Source organism: Hemiscyllium ocellatum, chromosome 34 (genome assembly GCF_020745735.1).
Source record: "Hemiscyllium ocellatum isolate sHemOce1 chromosome 34, sHemOce1.pat.X.cur, whole genome shotgun sequence".
Lineage (NCBI taxonomy): Eukaryota > Metazoa > Chordata > Chondrichthyes > Orectolobiformes > Hemiscylliidae > Hemiscyllium > Hemiscyllium ocellatum.
The window spans coordinates 16,120,348-16,134,154 of NC_083434.1; the positions used below are offsets into that span (position 1 = coordinate 16,120,348).

A 13,807-nucleotide genomic window follows, 5' to 3' on the forward strand; every position below is an offset into this window, starting at 1 on the left:
CCATTCAATCATGGCTGATACGTTTCAGAACCTCATTCTCCTGCCTTTTGCCATAACCTTTCATCCCCATACTTATTAAGAACCTAGCTATCTCTGTCTTAAATAGATTCACTGATTTGGCTACCACAGATGAGTTTCACAGATTCACCGCCCTCTGGCTGAAGAAATTCCTCTCCTCAGTTCAGAAGAGTCATCCCTTCACTCTGAATCCTTATGCCCTAGTCTCTCCTACTAGTGGAAACATCTTCTCCATATCCACTCTATTCAGGACTCTCAGTATTCTGTAAGTTTCAATGAGATTCCCCCCTCATCCTTCTATCGAGTACAAACCCAGAGTCTTCAATGGCTCCCCGCATGAGAAGCCCTTCATCCCCATGATCACTTTTTTAAACATACTCTGGAAACCCTTCCAAGGTTTCCTTTGATACTGTAGCCAAAACAGCTCACACTATTCCAAGTGCAGTCTAACCAGAGCCATTTACAGCCTGGGCAATGCATCCCTGCTCTTAAATTCTAGCACCCTCAAAAAGAATGGGAACATTACACTTGCCTTCCTAAATGCCAATTTAACTTGCATGTTAACCTTAAGAGAATTCTGAACTAGGACTCCCATGTTCCTTTGTGCTTCAGATTTTCAAAGTCATTCCCAATTAGAAAATAATCTACACCTCTATTTTTCCTACCAAAGTGAATCCCTCACACTTTCCACATTGTATACCATTGCCGCTTCTTTGCTCTTTCTCCTCGCCCAATCCAAATCCTTCTGCAGCCTCCCCACCTCCTCAACACTACCTGTCTGTCCATCTATCTTTGTGTCATCTGTAAACTGAGCAACAATACCCTCATTTCCTTCGCCCAGATCATTAATTATTATGTGAATAATTGTAATCCCAGTATTAACCCCTGTGTAACTCCACTAGTCAGTGTAGGGACAAGTCTCGGGAACTTTGTTGCATTAAAGGAACAAGGGAGCAGGACTAGGCCATTCCGCCTCTTAAGAATATTTGGCCATTCAATTAGATCAAAGCTGATCTGCAACTTAACTCCAGTTGCCCACCTTTGATTTGCATCCTTTGATATTCTCACCCAATAAAAATCTATCTATCAATCTCCATCTTGACAGTTTCGGAGTTCCAAACGTCTCTAACCTTTTGTGTGAAGAAATGCTGCCTGATTTTGTTGCTAAATGGTCAGGCTCCAACTTTAAGATTGTATTCCCTTGTTTCTGAATTCTCCCACTTGAGGAAAAAAAAAGTCTTTGCCCTATCAAATGCTTTTATCATTTTAAACATCCTGCTTTGTTCATCCTGAAATCATCTACACTTAAGGGAATATTAGCAATGTTTATGAAACCTGGTCTCATAAGTTACACATTTAAACCCCAATGTCATTTTGGTGAATCTGAAGTGCAACCGCTCCAAGACCATTCTGTCATTCCTGATATCCCTCCTGAATGAAAAGGAGCTGAATGGACAAAAAGAGCTGAGGTGAGGAGAGAGTGACAGCCCTTGACATAAAGGCTGTATTTGACTGAGTGTAGCACCAAGGAGCACTAATAAAACCAGAATTAATGGGTATTGGGGGAAAACACTCTGTATTGGAGTCATCCTGGCACATAGGAAGAGTGTTGTGATTGCTGGAGGTCAGTCACCTCAGCTCCAGGACATCTCTGCAGGACTCTACCTCAGGATAGTTTCCTCGGCCCAACCACCTTCAGCAGCTTTATCAATAACTTTCTTTCCATCGTAACTTCAGAAATAGGGATGCTTACGGATGGTTGCACAATGTTCAGCACCATTCATGTTTCTTCAGATACCGAAACAGTCCATATTCAAACACAATAAGATCTGGACAATTTTCAGGCTTGAGCTGAAAAGTGGCAAATGACATTCACACTACACAAATGCCAGGAAAGATCTCCTCCCATAAGAGACAATATGCCCACCACCTCTTGCCATTCAATGGTGTTACCATCACTAAATTCCCCGCTATCAATATACTTGGGGTTACCATTGATCAGAAATCGAACTGGACTCGCAACATAAACAGTGTTTACAATAGCAGGTCAGAGTCTAGGAGTACTGTGGCAAATAACTCACTTCTTGACTCCCCGAAACCTGTTAGCCATCTATTAGACCTAAGTCAGGAATACTCCCATCTGCCTTAATGAGTGCAGCTCCCAAAACACTCAAGAAACTTGACACCATCCAGACAAACGATTGGCACCACGTCCACAAGCATGCATTCCTCCACCACTGATGCTCAATGGCATCAATTTGTAACATCTACCAGATGGTCTACAATAAACTCACCAATGATCCTTGGACAGCACCTTCCAAACCCAAAACCATTTCCATTTGGAAGAAGGACAATGGCCTTAACACATAATTCACCAGCTTTCAAATCTCCCCATCCACCACCTCATCCCAGGGCCAGCCCTCCTGCTCCACTCCATCCCATTTACCTGACCTCCACTCCATCCCCTTCCTTCCCATCCATCTGCTCCATCCTTCCCACCGACCAATCATAACCACCTCCTCCCTGCAGACCATCTGTCGCTTTCGCACCTACCTTTACCCCAGCCCCACCACACCCACGATTTATTTGGCAGCTCCCTTCCCCCCCCCCCACCACCACCCCCCATTCCCCTCCGCCCCGCCCCCCCTCCAGTCCTGATATAAAGTTCCAACCTAAACATCGATTCTCCTGCTCCTCTGATGCCACTTGACCTGCTGAGCTTTTTCCAGCTCCACATTTTATCCACCCTGACTTTCCAGCATCTGCAGTTCGCACTATCTCCAAGTTTCCCTCCAAGCCACTCAATATCCTGACTTGGAAATATATCACCGTTTCTTCACAGTTGCTGGGTCAAAATCTGGGAATTCCCTCCCTAAAGGCATTGTGGGTAAACCTATAGCACGTGGACTAGAACAGCTCAAGACGACAGCTCATCACCACTTTCTCATGGGCAACTAGGAATGGGCAGCCAGTTATGCCCACATTCCAAAAATGAATAAAACAAAAAAAAAATTAATGTCACATTGTCAAGAAATTTAAATGGGCCAGCCATAAGTACTATGACTATAAGGTTGGGTTAGCAGTTGAGCATTCTGTGGTGACTAACCCAGCCTTTCCATCATTTACGAGACAGAAGACACCAGTGGGATCGAATACTCCTCAGTTATCCGGATGAGTGCAGTTTCAACGCTTGAGCAGCATGAATGCCCCAAGATAAAACAACCCATTTGATCAACACCCAACCACCATCTTAAGCATTCACTTTCTCCATAACGAATACCATAGCTGTCAAGCGTACCATCAACAAGATGCAGCGCAGCATCCTGCTGACTTTTCTTTGAAAGCACCCACTAAACTAAAGTTGGAATGCACATTCAGGAATTAGAAAGATAAATGGCACGTTGGCCTTTATTGGAAGTGGATTAGAGTACAAGAATAAGGAAGTCTTGCTTCTACAATCATAAAAGGTTTTGGTGAGACCACACCTGGAGTGCTGTGTGCAGTTTGATTCTCCATATTTAAAGAAGGATTCAGTGTATTGGAAGCAGCACAGCTGAAGGTCCACTAGATTGGTCCCTGGGATACGAGGAAGTTCCTATAGTGGAAAGCTGACTAAATTAGCCGATATCCTCTGGAGTTTAGAAACATGACAAGTGATCTCATGATAGATTCTGAATAGGCTTGAGAGGATAGATATACTGATTGTTTCCACTGATTTGGGAATCTAGAACACAAGGACACAATCTCAGGATAAAGGATCCATCATTCAAGATTGAGAGAAGGAGAAATTCCTTCACTCAGAGGACTGTGATTTTTTTGTAATTCTCTACATAAAGGGGTGTGGATTTTCCATCGTTGACTATATTTAAGGCTAGATAGGCAAATTTGTGTTTTCTCAGGGAATCATGAAGTGATTATGAAAGTGGAGTTGATGACCCCCCCCCCCCGCGCCTTCCCCCCAAGGTCAGCCATAATCATGCTGAATGGCAGAGAGGGTCAATGGCCTATTCCTGCTCCTACTTCATGTTTCAGTGATCTCTAGCACCTAGAAGAGGTGCTCCTCTATTCCACTCCATTTCAGACACCACCCAAACTTGGAAATATATCTCCATCCCTTCACCACTGCAGGTTTGAAAATGTTCAAACTCTCCACACTTGCCAGCACAAAGGGTACCTTGTATTACAGCAGTTCAAGATGGCAGCTCATCATAACCTTCTCAAGATTGGTCATGGCAGACAATAAATGCTGGCCTTGCCAGTAATGCTCAAGTGCAAAGAATGAAGAAAAGGATTGTGCGTGCTTCAAATACATTCAAGTCCTAACACTCTATTGGGAAATCCTGAAGTTGCGAAGGGTATTATTCAAACACAAGCTTTTTTTTAAAAATCAGTACAATTATCTTTGAAAATGTCAAGAGTTAGCAAAACTGCTTTGAACGCAGAAGTTGACAGCCTCAATTTATCACTACTACAATCACCAAGGCAACATTAATGTTTAAACTCAAGGATGTCTTAGTGTGCAGAGCACAAGGAAAAGTGAAGTGTAAAGGTAATGCTTATCTCAACCAAAACACTATCAGACAATTTGATTGACTGAATTTGAAGTTGACTTTCTGTGTGGGACCAATTATGTTCCTTTTTCACCAATGAGATTTTTTACTGCAAAAGAAACATGAGAATGATGAAGAAACAGAATGAATGAAAGTTAGCAATTTAGAAATATATCAGTTACAAGGACAGAAATGAAAAGAGGAAAAGAAAGACTTAATTGAGAGGGGGAGGATATTAGCTAAAAGGAAAGCAATTAAAAATTGATTTTACTTTAAATCGCCAAGAATAATCTACCATTCACAAGAGACCAAACAGATTATATTGTTCTCTTTCCTGGTCAATAATGATTGGCAATACATTAAAAGCACACTTGTGCTCTTAATCACTAATTGCCTATTAAATAAATCACAGACTGTTAATGTGAAAATCTAGAATGTGTGCAAAGATAACAGGAGAGCTAAATTACTCCAATTGTGCAAAGGAAACAGCAGAGCAACATAAAACAGCCACATAATTCTGGGTATTTGCAACTAATAGTACATCCCTTTATTCCACTAATATCTTGGCTGATTCGCACATTAATAACAACCCGTATCCACAAAACACTATTACTTTTCAAGTAAAATCCAGCCCAAAGACTCAGCACATTCTAATTCATTAGTTCCCAGCTCTTTATTCATTGCCGAGTGTTTCCTTCCTTCTTTCAAGTTTCAAGGATATTAACAACCCATCTTCTGATCATTAATTTCTGACCTAAACCTTTCAAGCTGTGGACGTTTGCTACACCATTTAAAAAAAAAGATAAGTAGAGATGGTTGTTGTGTTTTCCTTCTTTACAACACTTTGTGTAGTATATAGAACTTCATAAATATCAGTATGACTCAGTGTTATGTTCATCTCTGGCTCAGAGGATCATCAGTTCATCCTGACTACAGAGACATCAGTTCATAATCTGGCAGGTCAGCTGGCAATCAGACAATACACACAGCTTTAAATATATTTCCCAAAAGCATCAGAGGAAGGTGGAGGATTTTTCTTTGAGTAAATACAGCGGAATGTTTCAAAGAGCTGATGTGAACAAATTAATGGTAACCTTTAAAAGAAAAATTGGGGGAAGAAAAAGAGTTTGGAGTACTATGGACAAAAAAGGCATTTGGCTAATTGAAGAGCACTGCACTCTGAAGTGTCAGCACAGCCACAACCTTGGCTAGCATTTTGGTGACATATTAAGGGAATACTGCATTGTTGCAGGTGCCACCGTTCCAATGATATGTTAAGTCCAAAGCCTATCTTAGGATTAGAATTGGTCTTCATTATCACACGTACTCAATACGTACAGAGAAAAGTTTATACATCACCATTTACAGTACCATCTTAGGTACAAAGGTATCTAGGTACAGTTTCCTTAGTTACAAAATCTCAGCAAATACAGAAATAAGAAGTTCAGCATTGTGTAAATAAAAGTTCAGAACCATGGATTTCCAACCCAGATCATGCTGGCACCTAGCCTCCTGTCCACACTGGGCCCTGGCTCCAGATCACCCTCAGGTTTCACCCTGACGATCATGAAACTAGGAGATCACTTCAGACCGCTATGCCAGGTCAAGGACACCATGCTGGGTCAGGAGGATGCCACACCAGGAGGCGCTATGCCGGGCTGTGAGGTCACCAGGCCACGCAGGTGGCACAATGCCAGGTTGGAAAGTCACCATACCACACCAGGAGACTACTGCACCAAGCTGGGAGGTCACCATGCCACACCAGGTGGCACTATTCCAGGCTGGGAAGTTACCATGCCACACCGGGAGGCTGCTGCACCAAGCTGGGAGGTCACCATGCCACACCGTGAGAAGCTATGCCAGGCTGGGAGGTCACCATGCCACACCGGGAGGCTACTTCACCAGGCTGGTAGGTCACCACGCCACACCTGGAGGCTACTTCACCAGGATGGTACGTCACCACACCACACCTGGAGGCTACTGCACCAGGCTGGGAGGTTCTACTTGTTTAGGTGGATGTAATAGATTCCATGGCAGTGTTCAAACAGATTCCATGGCAGAGTCCCAATGTCTTAACCAATATACCTCAGTTGACTCTTCAAAATACTATGTGCAATGAATTTAGAAGCAGTGTAAGCCGAGACTTTACACTATGCAGCATGCATGTTAAATAACATGTATTAGCAGCAAGGAGTCTGAGATCTGTGATAACTACATTAGAAAGAAACTTATTCTTTTGGGGATGGGGTATACATTATTATCAGTGAACTAATTAGAAATGTCATTATAAGCACCATGAAACAGAATGAAAAACTAACATTAGCCAATCATAACATTCATTCATAGGAGTTTGGGCAGGTAGGCAGGACAAACAAGCATCAAACTATTATAGCTGTCTTTTATTTGTTGTACCTCCATTGCACTATGAAAATTTCACTTCATTCTGTCAAGAATAGAAGAACAGAGTAAGGGAGTCAACCATCTCCGGTCGGATCCTGATCATTTGGTCTTTACCCAGGCCAGGAGTTGAGAATTTACAATTGCTGTCAAATCTAAATAAAACGTCCTCAACGAACAGACTTTATTTGACTTCAGAATATGAAAAAACTCAGCTAATTTTCCTGAGGGTTGGACCAATTAGATAGAGGTCCACCTGAACAGCAAAATTTAAAAATCGTTCTAGATCCTGAACAATTGTGAGCTTCACTAATAATCATCAGCTAGGACAAAGAACTATATCTGGAGCGAGCCATTCTAAATGGGGTCAGGAGAAAGGTGGGAGGTAGAGGGCTGGGGGAGGCAGGGAAAGAGCAAATGGAAACATTAAGTGGAGGACAAAAGTGATTACAAAGCAAAATTGACAATGCCACAAGGTAAAAGAGGTTGCTTCTGTCCACTATTGTCTCCTTCAATTCACATTTCTCATGTTCAAGGTTTTTCTTTTTACCAGAATCAATTTCAAACTTCAGACAGCATCCAGAAACTATATTAGCGTCACTTCCATGTGGAATGCCATTTATTCCCTTCAAACCAGTAGAGAAGGTTTAGAGGAGATTTAATTGAGGTGCTCAACATTATGGAGTGTTTTAATAAGTAGAAAGGGAAAACCCTTTTCTATTGACAGGAGGATCAGTAACCAGACCACAGATTGAAGATAACTGGCAGAAGAACCAAAGTCAAAAAGTGTGATGCTGGAAAAGCACAGCCAGTCAAGCAGCATCCGAGGGGCAGCAGAGTTGAAGACTCGAGCATAAGCTCTTCATCAGGAATGTGGGAGGGCCCAAGGGGGCTGAGAGATAAACGGGAGGGGAGCTGGGGCTGGGAGCAAGGTAGCTGGGAATATGATAGGTAACTGAAAGTGAGGGGTGACGGTCAGAGAGGAAGGTGGAACAGATAGGTGAGAAGGAAGATGGACAGGTAGGACATTTAAAGAGGGTGGTGCCAAGTTGGGATAAGGCGAGGGGAGGGGAGATGAGGAAACTGGTGAAATCGACATCGATTCCGTGTGGTTGGAGGGTCCCAAGGCGGAAGATGAGGCGTTCTTCCTCCAGGCGTCGGGTGGCTAGAATTTGGCTGTGGAGGAGGCCCAGGACTTGCATGTCCTTGGCAGACTGGGAGGGGGAGTTGAAGTGTTTGGCCACAGGGCGGTGGGGTTGTTTACTGCGTGTGTCCCAGAGATGATCTCTGAAATGTTCCACAAGTTGGTGTCCTGTCTCCCCAATTTAGAGGAAACCACAGAGAGCAATGGATGCAGTAGATGACATGTGCGCCAGGAGTAAGCCTCATTACGACAGCAATTGATCCTTTCAACTGAAATATAAAAACAGCACAATACCTCGTTGCGTAGCGATAGTTAATGTCTCTGTGGCTGGGGGCTGTGAAGCGAGTGAACTCTCGACACTGGGAGTTATAATCTGGATGCCTTCTCCAGATTTCTGTTGGTGTTCGGACACAAAACTGCTCGTTTCTGGGTTCAGCGTTGTAGTCAATGTTTCAATATGTGATGAATTTGATGGAAGTGCATCTTCCTGATAAAATCAAGGAAAAGCGCAATTACTTGCTCAGAAACACAGCATACTTCATACCATGCATTCTGAAAAAATGAAAGCAAAATGTCAAGAACAGCTTTTATAAATCAGTACTGACCAGGGGAAAATTTTTCCATTTTTCTCGAGGATTGATTTTTACCGTGGTATGCCTTATTGCACTGTATGTTAACACTTCATAGAAACAACATTTTTATGTAACATGTTCTTATTTTTATGAATTAATGCTATTCTGTTACTCCCCCAATCTCTGTGGCATTGACAAACAAGGTGTCCTGGAACAGAAATTTCTGAAAATAAATGTGTGCACTGTTTTGCTACCCAAAATATCCTTTCCCTAAAATGCTGCAGACTTTCTCTTGCTTTTTAAATATTTCCAATCTGCCTCTCCCCAAAGCAGAGAAAAATTTCTTGCCATAGTCACAGATGGCATCCACCGTAACTGTGCTGGTACATGCCTCTTTGTTTTGCTCAGCTGCCCTGCAGCATTCAATATTACTAACTACACCATCCTTTTCCAAACTGTGGGCTGTCTTTCAGCTGGATGAGGCAACTCTATTTCTATCTGTCTGAGCCCAGTCATACATCCACAGTCATGTCATTCTTTTCCTGTCCCACAATATGAGCATTCAAATCCATATTCCCCACATCCACTTGTAAGATATATGGTCTATTTGGCAACTTTATCTGCAGTAATTGGTCAACTTACACATGAACTGATCATATCCTAGTACACTGTTGAGGCTCCCACATGATCAGATTGCTTTCTTCAGATATCAGACATTGTGCATATCACAACCTTCTCCATTTCAAAATCTGGCAGACAGAAGCTAGTGTCTTTAACTCCTGCAACTGATTCCTATCCCCTTCTAGGTCACTAACTATGAATTTGCAATTTTTCCTATCTGACCTCACATAATTTGTAGCACCAAAAGTCCATACTTCCACCTTCCCATGCTATTCACATAAGATTCATTGATTATTTTCCAGACTCAACTACTTTTAAGCATTCCTTGCTGACCTCTTACCCATCCCACCCCAATAATCTCATATCTGGCCTAATTTAAACCATAAGAAACAGACACAGGAGTAGGCTGTTCAATCCTTCGGGTCTGCTCCATCAGTCAATAGGATTATGGCTGATCCAACATTCCTCACATTCACTTCCCTGGCTTTTCTCCATAACCCTTAATTCCTTACTGATCAATTGGTTTTACTCATCATACACATCCTCAATGACAAATTCCAGTACCCTGTTTCCAAATGAATCAAATTCAAAACCCTTGTCTACCAACCCAACCACGGCATTTCCTCACCCCAAACCTCTCACCCTTGTCCATTTCCTCATGTATGAGCCCACTCTTGGGACAGGTTCTCTTTAAATGGAGCACCACAACCTAGGATTCTGATTCCTCAAGAGAGGAAAGAAAAAGCTTGCACTTGCCGATGCTCAGGAGCATGCACAACAACGGCATTATCTCTCAAATATATTTAAACAAAGAATGAAAAATACCAGCCAAATACCTAATGAAAACATTTCAATGAAAGAATATGTTGGGTAGAAAAAATAAAGTGTAAAACAAAATAGAATTTTTGTTCTAAATTTTTTAAAATCAGCTTAATATTGCAAATGACTGTATGGATGTGCAGTCAAAAATAACTGGGGTGAGCATGTGCAGTCAGCAATAATCCAATCATTAGTATCAGCAAAATTATTGATAAAAATTTAAAAAGCAATGAAGTCAAAGTCACTTGAATTTTGTTCATAAGGGAGTCAAAATAAAAATCAACAAATGTTAGAAATAATATTGAGCAGAATCCTTTCTAGCTCTTAAAATTGTGTTTATAAGTTTTCTTTTTGTTAATACTAGTGGAAATGATGCAGTGGATGAATCCACATATAGCACGGTTTAATTTCAGATTGGGTGTAACAGTGTGCAACATCCTACAATTCTAAAACCAAAACGGCAATTTTAGAACATAGAACATAAAACATAGAACAATACAGCGCAGAACAGGCCCTTCGGCCCTCGATGTTGCACCGACCTGTGAACTATTCTCAGCTTGCTCCCTCGACACTATCCCATCATCATCCATGTGCTTATATAAGGATTGTTTAAATCTCCCTAATGTGGCTGAGTTGACTACATTAGCAGGTAAGGCATTCCATGCCCTTAGCACTCTGCATAAAGATCAACATTGGGAGAAATTGAAACCCCATTCATTAAAGTTATGGATACATTCTGTTGGTTACCCTTTTCTGAAGTTCAGGACTAATTTCATCCTTCTGTCAGCCTTGGCTCTGTGATATCATCTCACCTCCAAATCAGCAATTTTTGGATTCAAAACTCATTCTAAACCACAGACTGGATATTTCAGGGATATTTAAGGGACAGTAACACTATCTGATTGACAACCTTTCAGAAGAAATGTTGAACTGAATTCCGCCTGTCTAAGCTGGACATGAAATGGCCCATTATTGCCATTATTTTGAAGAGCAGAAGTGTTCTCCCAGGCCCTGAGCTAAGATATCCCCCAAGTAGTGGTGAAATAGATGATCTGATGACTATTGTGCTGTTGTTGTGGCAAGGTGCTATATGCAAATTGTCCCATTTTCCGACATTACAACAACGACTACACTTATTATATAGTTCATTGGCTATGAAATACTTTGGGGAGAGTCCTCGGTTTCTGAAAGGATCTGTAAAGGTTACTCTTACTTCTTCCTGTGCAGCCAATTGATTGTGCAGATGGCCTGCTTCTCAGTCACTGCCTTTTCCATCCTTGGGTCACTATCAGAAATTGCAGCTACCAATGGAAGATCTCTTTTTGTTTTATCACCATGCTGTGGGGAACAGTTAGCTGTCCCCTGGACACTTGCCCAAACAGGTGACTGAGGTCAGGAGCTCAGTGAAGACATGAGGCCATGATTCTGTTTTCTGAACTGCATCATGCCACATATATCCAATGGACAGAATGTTAATTTTCCAGTATTAGACTGCTGTCCACTGTATAAGTACCACTAACATTGCAATCCAGTTTCAAATTGCTACAGCAACAATTTGGAACTGGAGCCACAACTGCCAGAGCACTTTAATGCTTCTAACATTTTTTTTAGCAAGTTCCAGGAAGGCCCACTTGAAGTAATTGAAACAAAATAAGCATGCTGCTTATAGGTGACCACCTATGAATCTTCAAACCACTTGATTTTCCAAGTTTTTCCCAGTTCCAGAAGTGCTGCATATCCTACGTTATGGAAGGCAGGAGCAACAGGAAGAATTATTGCACTTTCAAGATCACATCCCTAGCCAACCAACCTATCCTCAAATTTTAATCTATACCCTAGCAATTTTGGTTTGGATCCAGCAGTATCTCTGCTGTGAGATTATCTTTGCTATGGCTCTTCCACAACATTAAAACTCAATGAAGGAGGAATGAGGTCAAATTGCCAAAGAAGAATTACATAAAACAACAGAAAACTATTTAGAAATACCTCTTGGACACTGGTTCTGTTTGCATTGAACTTTTGCAGGAGTTTTCCTTTGCTCACTCTCTCCAAAGGGACTAATTTCATAACATTGTTCACCTCTTGCTTTGTTTCATCACTCCATTCTTCCTGCTGAGATTCATTAACTGGGAAACTCACGTTTAGAGGGGCTCTGCTTTGAATTCCAGCATCCTCCTCCTCAACACCGATCCCACTTGCCTTCACTGAAGACACATCAGCATCATATTTAAAATCCCACAGTGGCCAGGGCTGTGAGCCTTGCATTTGCCCTTGACCCTTGCTGGAACTTTCTGAATTCCCAAAAGTAGCGGGTATTTCTTTGTAGTCCCTTATGGAGTTCTTCGCAATAGAGCCATCAAGGGTCAAGTCTTCACCATAAAGATCTTGCAGGTTAATATTCCCCTCAGTTGGCACCGAGTCCCTTTGCTTCCCCATGGAACGTCCTCTGCCCTTATGATAGGCATCTCGTAAGCTTGGCTTCAGAGCTGGTGACCGCTGCACAAAGCTTAAGTAAGATTCCACAGCACTAGTCATTTTTGGCTCACACTCATCCCTGTGTTGACAATTTATAATGTAACAGCGACCCTCAAACATCCATGCCAAGTCACAGTCAGTAAAGTCACAACACGCCGATATACATTCTGACATTGATACTGCTGGAGGAACCCGCAGGATTTTGGTCGTCTTCAGGTTGGGAGAAACAATAGCATCCAGATACTGAGCTGTTTCACTGCAGTAATCTGAAACAGCACCTGTGAAAACATTACCAACCACAATTAAAATTACAGACTTAAAAATTTACAGCCATTTGGCAAAATAAGGGCAGCTTTACTACAGTAAATAAAAGCAAATCACTGCGGATGCTGGAATCTGAAACCAAAAGAAAAAATGCTGGAAAATCTCAGCAGGTCAGGCAGCATCTATAAGGAGAGAAAAAAGCTGACGTTTCGAGTCTTACTGACCCTTTGTCAAAGCTTAAAAAAAAGGGGGAAATAGGGAGGTATTTATACTGGGCTGTGAGAAGGTGAGTCATGGCTCCAAAAGCAAAGGTAGCAATAAGGAGGTGATAGTGACAGCGCATAGAGAGATTATAGGGAGATTAGAAGCTGTGAATGACCAAGGCTGAAGCCAGTGCTGTGTGACAAAATATGTGGGGGATAGGGGAGGGGGTGGGTGAAGTAGAGGCAAAATTGAAAACAGGGGAGAAGGGTAGCAAAGGGAGAAGAGGAGGGGAAAAATGTGATGAGAGAGCGGGGAGCGAGAGTCAATCAAGAATAAGAGGTACAGAACAGTGAAAAAAAATATAAAAAAGATAACTAAAATCAATGAAATAAAATTAAAATAAAATAAAATTACTGCTTTACTACAGTGTTCTCATGGAGAACATGTCTGATGTACTAACACTAGGATTACATTTAGGGGGATGATTTTGTAGCTAATTTTCCAGCTTTGCACTCCTAGCAGTGAAAGAACAAACTCTCATCCCTATGGCATGCTTTTTAATGTCAAGACAGCTAATTAAATACCTTTAGTAATGCAGAAATACAGGAATCATACAGCAAAGGTTCCAGACAACCAAACATCCTGCTTTAAAGATGTTGCGTAAGGAATCAATATTACAGGAAATCTAGGGAGAATTGGCCATTTTTTTCTTTCCATCCTCATCAGGCAAATTGAGTATATCA

The 13,807-nt window shown here is 41.8% G+C and overlaps 1 protein-coding gene across 1 annotated transcript in view; it reads right to left on the minus strand.

Annotated features, from left to right (window-relative positions):
* Nucleotides 1-13,807, minus strand: part of LOC132832151 (dyslexia-associated protein KIAA0319-like) — a 133,978-nt gene that overhangs the window by 83,421 nt on the left and 36,750 nt on the right. The window contains exons 2-3 of the mRNA XM_060849900.1: nt 12,108-12,874; nt 8,404-8,596 (exon numbers count right to left, since the gene is read on the minus strand). Coding sequence (XP_060705883.1) covers nt 8,404-8,596; nt 12,108-12,874 — 960 coding nt within the window. The remainder of the gene's footprint in view (nt 1-8,403; nt 8,597-12,107; nt 12,875-13,807) is intronic.